The following is a 13175-nucleotide window of genomic DNA, read 5'->3' on the forward strand; positions in this document are numbered from 1 at the left end:
TCTCCAGTTGTGCAGACTGTTCTCTTAATCCTCAAATAATTTCCTAGGTATTTAAAATGATTCAATGTTACCCTAGCTATTCAAAGGATAAGGCAAGACCAGGGTACCCCTACTACTCTGCCATCTTAACTCTCCACACCCATCACAATTTATTTATTCAATCATCAATAAGTGGATATTGAGGCTCCCTCCATAATTTGGCTGCTGTTGATAATGCTGCTAGTAACATTGGGGTGCATGTACCCCTTAAAATCAGTATTTCTGTATCCTTTGGGTAAGTACCTAGTAATGCCACTGCTGGGTGATAGGGTAGTTTTATATTTAACTTTCTGAGGAATGTCCATAGTGTTTTCTACACTGGCTGCACCAGTTTGCATTCTCATCAACAGTGTAAGAGGGCTCCCTTTTTCCTGAATCTGTGCCAAAGTCTGTTGTTTCCTGTGTTGCTTATTTTACCCATTCTGATAGGTATGAGGTGGTATCTCACTATAGTCTTGATTTGTATTTCACTGATGAGTGATATTGAACATCTTTTCATGTGTCTTTCAGTCATCTGGATGTCTTCTTTGGAAAAACGTCTATTCATATCTTCTGCCTATTTCTTCAATGGATTATTTGTTTTTGAGGTGCTGAGTTTCAGAAATTCTTTGTAGATTTTGGATAATAACCCTTTATCAGATGTATAATTTTATTTATTTATTTATTTATTTATTTATTTATTTATTTATTTATTGTTTAGAAATTTCATTTTATCTCACATATGTAAACACAAAATTTGGGTGAATACAGAAGTCAGAAATAATTTTTGTAGATACCCATAATATTCTTTACTCTGTTTTAGTGCCAGTGCATATTCTACAAAAGAAAATGGTTTCATAAATTAATATAATTTAAAAGTAAATGCCAATGTTTTTATTTTAAAAATTAATTTTATGTAATGAAATCTAAAAAAAAGGTGTTGTTGACAATTTTTAATGCAGCAAGTTGGTCTGGGATAACAGTTTTCAGGTTAGATGTATCATTTTAAATATTGTCTCCCATTCCATAGGCTGTCTTTTAGTTTTGTTGGTTGCTTCCTTTGTTGTGCATTAGCTTTTTAACCTGAATAAGTCCCAACAGTTTGTTTTTACTATTGTTTTCCTTGCCTCTGGAGACATGCATAGTAAGAACTTGCTCTGGTTGAGATAAAAGAGGTTGCTGCCTGTGTTCTCCTCTAGGATTATGATGGTTTCCCATCTCACATTTAGGCTTTTAATCCATTTTGAAATTATTTTTGTGTATGGTGTAAGAAACTGGTCCAGTTTCATTCTTTTGCATGTTTCCATCCAGTTTTCCCAATATCACTTATTGAACAGACTCTCTCTTTCCCACTGAATATTCTTTCTTGCTTTGTTGAAGAGCAGTTGACCATATATTTGTGGGTTCATTTCTGGGTTTTCTATTCTGTCCCACTGATCAATTTGTCTGCTATTGTGCTGGTAAATTTTACTATGGCAAAACTGAAGAAACAGCAGTAAAAGAAGTTACTAAAAGAAAGTCCTAAAAGTACAAAAAAAATTTAGAAAAAAATAGAATAGTCTTAATGAACTTTTTGTGTAATATCAAGTAGTTGAATATACAGGAAAGGAGAATCCCAGAAAGAGGAGTGAGTGCAATGGAACAAATGGCCAAAAGATTTCCAAAATTGGTGAAAAATGTAACCTGATGAATCTAAGAACATCAAACAGTACCAAACAAGGAAAACAAAATGAAGATCCCATTAAGCCAGCTCATAATAAGACTGATGAAAATCAAAAATAAAAAGAAAAATCTTGAAAGCAGCCAGAAGGAGAGAATAAAACCATGATAGGTACAGAGAAACAAATAATGTCAGTAGGCTTTTTGTCTAAAACCACACAGGGCATTGAAAAATAGAACATTTTTTAAATTACTGAAGGAAAAGGAAAACACTGGCAAAAAATTCTGCAACCAGTAATAAAAAAATTCCTAAAATCAAGGTGCAGTGTACAATTTTTAAAAAAACAATAAAACAGAACATTTCTTGCTAACAGGATGTCACTACAGGACATATTAAAGGAAATTATTTAAGCAGGAAAAAAAGGTACTAAATGGAAATTGGGAATGCAAAGAGAAACTCAGTATGCCAGAAATAGTCAATTTGTGGGTAAAAGTAAAAACTACATTTCTATTTAAAGCAAAAATAATCACAATGTCCTGAGTTTTATGCACAAGTAAAACAGAGGACAATAGCACAAAAGCAAGGGAAATAGAAAAGAAAATAATCTGTTGTAAGAGTTTCAATGTACACATGAAGTGGTAAAATTTGAGAATAGACTGTGCCAAATGAAAGATTATACTGTATATCCTAAAAAAAATCACTAAAATTATTAAAGAGGCACAGCTAATGCACTAATAATGAAGACAGAACCACACAGAACATATGCACAATCCTAAACAAAGCAGGAAAAGAGGAAAACATAAAAGATAGAATAAGTAAAAATAAATGGCAATATTGAACATTTAAAGTCAACTATATCAGTAATTACTACAAATATAAATGGTCTAAGCACTCTAACGAAAACAGAGATCATAAGCTGAATAAAAAACAAGTTCTGTCATATGTTTTATACAATGATTTTCAAGACAAGATCATAGATTAACAATGTGGGGAAAATGTCTAAATATCAAACAAAAACTAAGAAGAAAGGTGGAGTCACCATTATTATAGTTCAAAATAAGTAATGACCAGGAATAAGGAGGATCATTTCATGATAAAGGAATCATTTTATAAAGAGGATTTAACATGCAGAGCTGGCCAGAATGCAAAATGGTAGACACTTTAGAAAAAAGTTGGGAGGTTTCTTATAAAGTTAAACATATATTATACTAAGGATGTACTGCAGTAATGTTACAATCCTTCTCACTCCAAAATAACTTATTTTTATTTTTCCAAATTTTCACCTAAATTCCAGTAAGGTAACATATAGAAATATTATTTTCAGAATTAGTGAAATTAGTGATTTAGTGAATTTAGTGATGCATCATATACAATACCCAGTGCTCATCACAAGTGCACTCCTTAATACCTATATCAATTTAAATATTAACTGGTCCTCCCACCTCCGCTCATCTCCCCTACAGCAACCCTCAGTTTTTTCTCTATATTTAAGAGTCTCTTATATGGTTTGGCTCTCTCTTTGTTCCCCACTATGTTGGTTTCTTTTGTTTCTTAAATGTCACATATGAGTGAAATCATATGACATTTGTCTTTCTCTGACTTATTTTGCTTAGCCTAATATTTAGATGCATCTACATAATAGCAAATGGCAAGATTTTATTCCTCTTGAGGTGGGGAGCTAAGGAATATTCCATTGTATAACATTTCTTAATCCATTCATCAGTCCCCATGGGATATTTGGGCTCTTTCTATTATTTGGCTATTGTTGGTACTGCTGCTAGTAACATGTATCTATTGGAGGTGCATGTATCCCTTTGAATTAAATTTGTATCCTACTAGGATAAATACCTAGTAGTTCAACTACTGGATTGAAGGGTAGCTCTATTTTTAACTTTCTGAGGAACATCCATAGTGTTTTCTACAGTGGCTTCACCAGCTTGCATTCCCACCAACATTGTAAGAGGGCTCCGCTTTCTCTGCATCCTCACAAAATCTGTTGTTTCCTGTGTTGTTAATATTAGCCATTCTGACAGGTGTGAGGTGGTATCTTATTATGGTTTTGATTTGCATTTCCCTGATGATGAGTAATGCTGAGCATCTTTTCATGTATATGTTAGCCATCTGGATGTATTCTTTGAAAAAAATGTCTATTCATGTCTTTTGCCCATTTTTAAACTAGATTATTTGTTTTTGGGGGGTTGGGTTTTTTTTTTAAGATTTTATTTATTGATGAGAGAGAGAGAGAGAGAGAGAGAGAGGCAGACACACAAGCAGAGGGAGAAGCAGGCTCCAGGCAGGGAGCCCAATGTGGGACTCAATCCTGGTACTCCGGGATCATGCCCTGAGCCAAAAAGGCAGGTGCTAAACTGCTGAGCCACCCAGGGATCCCTGACAAGTTCTTTGTATATGTTGGATACTAAGTCTTTATTTGATATGTCATTTGAAAATATCACCTTCTAGTCTGAAGGTTGCTTTTTAGTTTTGCAGACTGTTTCCTTCACAGTGTGAAGATCTGTATTTTGATTAAGTTCCAATAGTTTATTTTTGCTATTGTTTCGCTTGCCTTTGGAGACATGAGTATTAAGACGTTGTTGTGGCTGAGGTCAAAGAGGTTGCTGTCTGTTCTCCTCTAGGATTTTGATGGTTTCCTACCTCCTACTTATGCCTTTCATTCATTTTGAAATTATTTTTGTGTATGGCATAAGAAACTGGTACAGGTTCATTCTTTTGCATGTTTCCATCCAGTTTTCCCAATACTATTTGTTGAAGAGACTTTTTCCTTTTTCCTTCCTGCTTTGTCAAAGTGTAATTGACCATATATTTGTGGGTTCATGTCTAGGTTTTCTATTCTGTTCCATTGATTGTGTCTGTTTTTGTGCTGTATTATAGTGTCTTGATCACTGCAGCTTTGTAATATGACTTGAAGACTGGAACTGTGATGCCTCCAATTTGCTTTTCTTTTTCAAGTTTGGTTTGGCTATTCAGGATCTATTGTGGTCCCATACAATTTTTTGGATTGTTCTAGCTCTGAGAAAAATGCTGGTGGCATTTTGATAGGGATTGCATTAAATGTGTAGATTGCTTTGAGTAGTACAGAAATTTTAACAATGTTTGTTCTTTCAATTATGAGCATGGAATTTTTTTCCCATTCCTTTGTGTCCTCTTCAATGTCTCTCGTAAGTGTTCTATAGTTTCCAGAGTACAGATCTTCTCTCTGGTTAGGCTTATTCCCAGGTATCTTACAGTTTTTGGTGCAATTTTAAATGAGATTGATTCCTTGATTACTCAGTACAACATATTTCTGTATGTTGATTTTGTGTCCTATGAACTTTACTGAATTCGTGTATCACTTCTAGCAATTTTTTGACGGCATCTGTAAGGTGTTCTATATAGAGTATCATGTCTTCTACAAAGAGTGAAAGTTTGATTTCTTCTTTGCCAATTTGGATGCCTTTTATTTCTTCTTGTTGACTGACTGCTTGGCTAGAACTTCCAGTACTGTGTTAAGTAACAGTGGTTAGAGTAGACATCCCTGTCTTGTTCCTGACTGTAAAGGAAAAGTTGCCAGGTTTTCCCCATTGAAGAGGATACTACCTGTGGGTTTTTCTTACATGGCCTTTATTATATGTTGAGAATTTTTGTTTTTTTTTGTCATGAATGGATGTTATATATATTTTTTCAAATGCTTTTTCTGCATCTTTTGAAAGGATCGTTTGGTTCTTGTCTTTTCTTTCATTAATGTAGTTGATCATGTTGATTGCTTTACAAATATCACACCACCCTTGCAGGCCAGGTATAAATCCCACTTGATAGTAGTGAATGATTTTTAAAAATTATTTTAAAGATTGCATTTATTTATTTGAGAGATTGAGAGAGAGATTGCAAGAGAAAGAGCAAAAGCATGGGGAAGCACCTTGGGATCATGCCCTGAGCCAAAGGCAAGATGCTAGAACTGACTGAGCCACTCAGGCACCCTGGTGAAGGATTTCTTTTTTCTAATGTACTGTTTGATTTGTTTTGCTACTATTTTATTGAGAAGTTGTACATCTATAAGCATCAGGGATATTGGCCTATAGCTCTCTTTTTTAGTTGAGTCTTCATTTATTTTTGAATTCAGGGTAATGCTGGCCCCATAGCATGAATGTGGAAGCTTTCCTCCCTCTTGTATTTTTTGGAATAGCTTGAGAAGAATAGGTATTCACTGTCCTTTAAATGTTTGGAGGATTGATCTGTGAAGCCACCTAGGCCTGGATTAATTCAATTTATTTGCTAATTATTGGTCTCTTCAGGTTTTCTATTTCTTCCTCTTTCAGTTTTGGTGGTTTATATGTTTCTAGGAATACATCCATTTCTTTCAGGTTGTCCAACTTGTTGGCATATAGGTCTTCATAATATTTTCTTATAATTATTTCTGTGGTGTTGGTTGCTATTTTTCCTCCCATTCTATTTATTTGGTTTCTTTCTCTTTCTTTTTGGTAAGTCTCACTTGGGGCTTATCAATTTTGTTCATTTTTTCAATGAACCAGCTCCTGGTTGCATTGATCTATCATTTTTTGTTTTTTAAGTTTCTATATTACTTATTTCTGCTCTAATTTTTAGTATTTTCTTCTGTCTGCTGGATTTAGGCTTCATTTATTGTTCTTTTTCTGGCTCCTTCAGGAATAAGGTTAGGTAAGATTCTTCATGAGGTTACCCTATATTGCTATATATTTCCTTGTTAGGACTCCTTTTGCTGCATCCCAAAGGTTTTAGACCATTGTTTCACTTTTTTTTTTTTTTTTTGTTTGTTTGTTTGTTTGTTTTAAGATTTAATCTATTAGGGTTTTTTTTTTTCCTTTTACTGAGGAGGAAAAAAAATTTAATATTTTTGTTGTATAAGGAATAGCGCCCAAGGCAGGTACTTATACTCCTGACCTCAGCCCCACACACTCCTGTTTTAATAAAGCTATAGGACAGAGCAGAGTTGGAACTGAAAATAAAGGCAGGGTAGAAGACACAACAGATAAACCAAACGGAGCAGGGGGATGCAGAAAGAATGACAGTCACACATATACCACACACATTCTAGCCCCTGCAGCGAATCAGAATGATGCCAACAGAATCTGCACTGGCTGGTGACCCTGCCATGGACGCAGGAGGAACGATGGATACTAAGAGTGACAACAAAGAAGACTGGGCCATGGCCACAGTTGGGCAATCCAGAGGAAAGAGGGGGAGTACCGGATTTTACTCCTTGTGTCACACGAGCTAGAAGAACCCTACCTCCCATTGTGGAGGCACACCTACGTCCCACCCATTTCCTTACCTTACCGTACGGTCTACCCCTCTGGGAAAACTGAGACCCTGGCTAGATACTCCACTCCAGGATAAGGCTGAGCAGTCTTAGTTCTCGAGACTGCCTCTTTTATAAAGATTGGATTAGAGTAGGTGAGAAGTGAGACAGAGACATCAGAGACAGAGAGAGAGAGAGAGGCAGAGACACAGGCGGAGGGAGAAGCAGGCTCCATGAACAGAGGGAGCTTGATGTGGGACTCGATCCCGGGTCTCCAGGATCAGGCCCTGGGCTGAAGGTGGTGCTGAACTGCTGAGCCACCCTGCCTGCCCCATTGTTTTCACTTTTATTTGTTTCCATGTACATTTCTATGTCTTCTTTGATTTCCAGGTTGACACATTGTTTAAGTAGCACATTATTTAACCACCATGTGTTTTTAGTCTTTCCATAGTTTTTTTTTTTTTTTTTTTCTGTGTGTGTGTGTGTGGTTGACTTTAAGTTTCCTAGCACTCTGTTCAGAAAAGATGCATGGCATGATCTCAATCTTTTTGTACTTGCTGAGAACGGATTTGTGACCTAGTACATGATCTATTCTGGACAATGTTCTATGTGCACTCAAAAAGAAATGTGCATTCTGCTGGTTTAGGATGAAATGTTCTGAATATATCTGTGAACTTCCAGTGTGTCATTCAAAGTTATTGTTTCCTTTTTGAATTTCTGCTTAGGTGATCTGTCCACTGATATAAATGGGGTGATAAAATCCCCTACTCTTACTGTATTATTTTCAATGAGTTCCCTTATGTTTGTTTTTTTTATATATTTGATGCCTCCATATTATGCATATAAATACTTCAATTACTAGACCTTACTGTTAGATTGTGCCCTTTGTTATGATATAATGCCCTTCTTCATTTCTTGCAGTCTTTGGTTTAGTCTAGTTTCTCTGACAGAATATTGCTTGCTACTCTGGCTTTATTTTGACATCCAGTTACATGGTAAGCATTTCTCCAAATGGAGAAATTCACTTTCAGTGAATGCACAGGTATCTTCAGGTCTAAACTGAGTTTCTTGTAGGCAGCATTAGATAGGTCTTTTTTTTTTTTTTAAATACATCCTGACACTATATGCTGATTGAAGTGTTTAGTCCATTTATATTCAGAGTAATTATTGATAGATATGTATTTAGTGCCATTTTATTTGTTTTGTTGTTGGTTTCGGAGATTTCTCTCTATACCTTTCTTGTCTTTGTCACTTTGTTCTTTCCTTTTCACTCAGAGTCCCCTTCAATATTTCATATAGGGCTGGTTTAATAGCTACAAACTCCTTTAGTTTTTGTCTGGGAAACTCTTTTATCTTTCCTTCTATTCTCAATGATACCCTTGCTAGATAGAATATTCTTGGCTGCAGATTTATTGCCATTCAGTACTCTGAATATATCATGTCACTCCCTTCTAGCTTGTCAAACTTATGTCGAAGATCTGAAGCTAGCCTCGTGGGTCTTCCCTGTAAGTTAGGTCCTTCTTTTTTTCTTGCTCCTTTTAAGACTCTTTTCTTTATCAGTATATTTCATAAGATTTAATTACAGTATGTTGTTGGCCAGCTTTCATTTTTTTAAAAGATTTATTTATTTATTTGAGAGAGAGGGAGGGAGGGAGGGAGGGGAAGAGGGAGAGAGAATCTCAAGCAGACTCCCTGTTGAGCACGGAGCCCATGCTCCACGGGCTCAGTCTCACAACCCTGAAATCATGACCTGAGCGGAAATCAAGAGTCAGATGCTTTAGTGACTAAGCCACCCATGCACCCCAGCTTTTGTTGATTTTGATGGGAGTTCTTACTTAGTGCTTCCTGGATCTATGATGTCTGTTTCCTTCTCCAGTTAAGGGAAGTTTTCATATATTATTTTCTCAAATAAATTCCCTGTCAACTTTTCTCTGTCTTCTTCTCCTAGCACACCTATAACATGAATGTTATTATGTTTGATGGGGGCACTGAGTTCCTTAAGAGTATTCTCATGTTGCAGAATTCTCTGTTTTGTTCAGCTTCAATATGCTTCATTATTTTATCCTGTACATCACTTATTTGTGCCTCTGGTTCACCCATCCTTGTATTCATTACATCATGTCTGTTTTGAATCGCAGTTATCACATTTTTCACTTCTGACTTTTTTTTTTACTCTTTTATCTCTGTGGTAAGGGTCTCCCTGGTCTTCCATTATTTTCTCAAGCCAGCAAATATCCTTAATGATTGTGCTTTGAATTCTTCACCAGTCATATTACTTTATACCTGTTCTGCTTAATATCTGGCTGTGTCTTTTTTTTTTTAATTTTTATTTTTTTATTCATGATAGTCACAGAGAGAGAGAGAGAGAGAGAGAGAGAGAGAGAGGCAGAGACACAGGCAGAGGGAGAAGCAGGTTCCATGCACTGGGAGCCCGATGTGGGATTTGATCCCGGGTCTCCAGGATCGCGCCCTGGGCCAAAGGCAGGCGCCAAACCGCTGTGCCACCCAAGGGATCCCTGGCTGTGTCTTTTATCTTGTTCTTTCATTTGCAAGAAATTCCTCCACCTTGGGATTTTGTCTCTGTCTTCTTCTCTGTGTCAGAAAGCCTGTATGTTTCCTGCTCCTGATAGTCATGACTTTCTGAGGAAGAGATCATATAGGTCCAGGGTTTGGTAGTTCAGAATTCAGATTCTCTGTGTGCGTGTGCTGTGTGCTCTCTGCTACTGTGTTTTGGCTGCTGTATCCTTCCGGCCTGTCATCTGCAGTCTCTCGTTGCCTGCAGTGGGAAGTGTTTGGTCTTTGCCCAAAATGTTTCAACTAGGTGCGCTCTGGTCAGCTTGTTAAATGAGACCTGATACTTCCACTTAAACTGAAGTCATGTAGAACTCTCTGGTCAGGGGCCATGGTGTGGGCAGTGGTTTTTGCTGCTCCTCTGTGGAAAAGGCCTATAGCACTGGGACTGAGGCAAGCTTCACTGACAAGGGCAGTACTACCAGACTGCATGGGTGCTGGATTTGTAAGGAGGTTAGACAGCCAATGTGGGTACTCTGCAGCTCACTACAGGTGGCTACTGTTTATGTTGAGGGGTGGGAAAGGAAGTAGCACTAGTCAGTTATTTTGCTCCTGGACAGGAGTATCTACCTATGCTGCTTCTCGGGGAGGCACACCTAGAAGAGTGAATAATCTCACCACTGTTTGTTCCTGGTGTTTTTCAGATTGCTGTTTCCACAGTCTGCTTCTGGGTTGTTTGACTCCTCCCAGAAACAGGGCAATGCCCTCTGGGCAGTATCCCAGGCAAGTCTGCTGACTTTTGAAACTCCAGGCTTCAGAAGGCAGGGCCTTGTGCTGGTGCTCAGGGGCAGGATCTCCCCTTTGCAGAAATTCTTAAGTTGCTAAAATGACAAAAGTCCCAGGACACTTAAAAATTGCCTTAATGAATCTAAAGTTCTCAAAGGAGTTAACTAAGGCTCTAAATGAGTTATATTGGCAAGAAAATCTAGCATGATATAAAAGGTCTGTGATGGCTCAACTACTAAGCAACTCCCAGGTTTTGTACCTATATGCATATACAGTGGGCTGTTAAGGGAGTAGAGCTTCCAACAAGGGAATTCTCTCAAATAATCCTCAGAAGTGGCCCAGGAAAACAAGAAAGAAAGAAAATTTCACTGGTAGGCTGAATCTGGGGACTCTTTGGAATGAGTTAACCAATTATGTCAATCCATTGCTAGGGAAGTGAGTCAATGAAAAGATGCTCAAGTAGGTTAACTTTGTTATCTTTGTTCAGCATAATGTAGTAAAATTGCTGTTTTTGCTTCCCTTTTTGAGCCTTTCCTGAACTGGTATTTTAAACTACAGTTATTCTGCTTTTTTCATCTAGTACTTTATATGAAATATGTCAGATATTTCTGTATTTTTCATTTAGCCCATAGAGTGAAATTTACATCCTCACCTGAGGAAAATGGACACCAACCTGCAAATTTAAACCTTAGAGATGGGAGCTATTCCTAGGCAAAACATGTGGGACAGAGATGAATATACCTGTGGCTATAAATGGAAAACAGTACCGTGTTCAGCAAAAGCTTCATTTGAAGTGGCTGGAGAAAGGGTGTGTGTGTGTGTATGGTGGCAACTAAGAGAAGATTATTGCTTTGTCTACCAAAAAGAACTCCTTTTCTGTGAGAACCGTATCTTATTCGTTTTTTTTTTTTTTTTTTTTTTTTTAAGATTTTATTTATTCATGAGAGACAAAGAAAGGGAGGTAGAGACAGAGGGAGAAGCAGGCTCCTCATGAAGCAGGGAGCCCAATGTGGAACTCTATCCCAGGGCTCTGGGATCATGACCTGAGCCAAAGGCAGATGCTCAAACAACTGAGCCACCCAGGTGCCCCCTATCTTATTTGTTCTTGAGGGAGCTTTCCTCTTTGCATTTCAACCAAGTGAGAGCTGTCAATTCAGTATTCTATCCCTCAGTCATACAAATCGGAGTTCTGCCCCAGATTATAGTAAATTCAAAATCAGGGAAGAAGGAGAATACTTTTTGTTGACAAAATTGAACACATGCTCTATAATGCTGCTAATAATCCTGTACCCAGCAATGTAAAAGAGACCTGTTTCAAAGAGTAAAGGTGACATGCAATGTAATGCAGATACAGAAATGGACAAAATGTCCTGGAAACAATTCATTTGAAGTGTGTTGTTGCCTTTTTCCCTAAGCCAGTCAGACTTGCTGTCACTGGCAACTATAAGAATCCAGAAATAATTCTCTTAGAGAAAATTAAGTAGTCTAATAGGCTAGTATATAGAGTGTACAAGATGTATGGTAGAGGTACTCCTAAGGAACTTGGAAAAACTAAGAAACATACTCAGCATCAAAAGGCAGTGTCAAAGCCACTTTATTACAATGTTTCTCTTGACTGTAACTCAATAGAATGTGCTAACACATTAAGAAAAAGTCCCCAGCCAGATAGAAATAGTGGTACTGTCCATCCAAGCACTGCATGTTTGCGTTTATAGGGAGAAAGGAACACCTTAAAGGTTTAACCTACTAATTTTGAGCATACATTCCAGCTTACCTTAACCTGTTCAAGTATATCAAATGGCTATTTCACTCTCTGCATTGGCTTTTCCAAGCACAGAAACACACTTCATTTCTTTTAAATTTCAAATGTCATTACCTGTCAGTAGATAACAATGTCTCACACTTCACAGAGCCATCAGATGGGACTCCTTTAGTTTTCCAATACTAATTATACCATGCTTACCTACAACACACCTCCCATCCATCTCTCATAAAGGCCAATCCATTCAAACGTGTGTGTGGACTGAAATTCTTTCCCTTCCTTGTCTGTGGGATCTTACATTATTGATTATTCTATGTGTTATAAATCCACTCTTCCCCCTTTCCTTCAACCAACCAGAGATATCAACTCCATGAAGACAGGGACCTTGCCAATCCTATTCACTGCTATATTTTTGATGCTGAGCCCATGCTAAGTACTTAGAATTATATTTGTTGAAGGCAAGGGTAAATAAGTGAATAAAAGGTTGGAAATGAATAATCTGTAAGAGGTCTTCCATTTCTGAAGCTTTATAATTTTACTTGGAGAAAAGCAGGTGCCAGAATGGATTTCTGCCTTAGGGTTAGAGGTTTCACCAAACTTCAGTTAACACTTCTCTAGATAAACCTAATATAATATTTCTTCATTTGTGACTTTACTTCAGATAAATTCACTTTAAATTTTGAGCCTCAGGATGAAATAAGTGAAATAGACAATGACAATAAATTGTGCTTACTCTTCTTTCCATCCATATCTGCATGGATTTTCCGAGCCAAGAATCCACTTTTGTACACAGCAGCATTCGGGTCGTGAGGAATGTCTAAGAATGGATTGGTAGTGCTCCCGATACGACTGATGGTCTTTGGATGTGTTCCATTAGCCTTCTCATCAGTACCTTCTGATGGAGATTTTTTTTTCTCTTCGTCATCTCTAAAGGGAGAAAACACAGATTGAGCACCTAACACAATATTCAATAACTAAAGTTATTTAATATAATAAACTATCATGTTTTCCAATAGTCTATCAGTCTTGATAACAAAGACTATAGTAACAGCTATCACTTACTATGTGTGTATGTGCCAGGTATCAATGATTATAACAATTTTCTAAGACTGATATTTGTATTCTATAGCACAGATAAGGAAACAAACTCAGAATAAATAACCCAA

At 37.2% G+C, this 13175-nt stretch overlaps 1 protein-coding gene across 10 annotated transcripts in view; it reads right to left on the minus strand.

Annotated features, from left to right (window-relative positions):
• Positions 1-13175, minus strand: part of PSD3 (pleckstrin and Sec7 domain containing 3) — a 588043-nt gene that overhangs the window by 165130 nt on the left and 409738 nt on the right. For all 10 annotated transcript variants that reach the window (XR_007402752.1, XM_035699985.2, XM_035699986.2 and 7 more), the window contains one exon: positions 12743-12936. Coding sequence is in view for 9 of the 10 variants with exons in the window: in XM_035699985.2 (XP_035555878.1) it covers positions 12743-12936 (194 nt within the window). In the remaining variant the exon portion in view is untranslated. The remainder of the gene's footprint in view (positions 1-12742; positions 12937-13175) is intronic.

This window comes from Canis lupus, chromosome 16, assembly GCF_003254725.2.
Source record: "Canis lupus dingo isolate Sandy chromosome 16, ASM325472v2, whole genome shotgun sequence".
In the NCBI taxonomy this organism is placed as follows: Eukaryota; Metazoa; Chordata; class Mammalia; order Carnivora; family Canidae; genus Canis; species Canis lupus.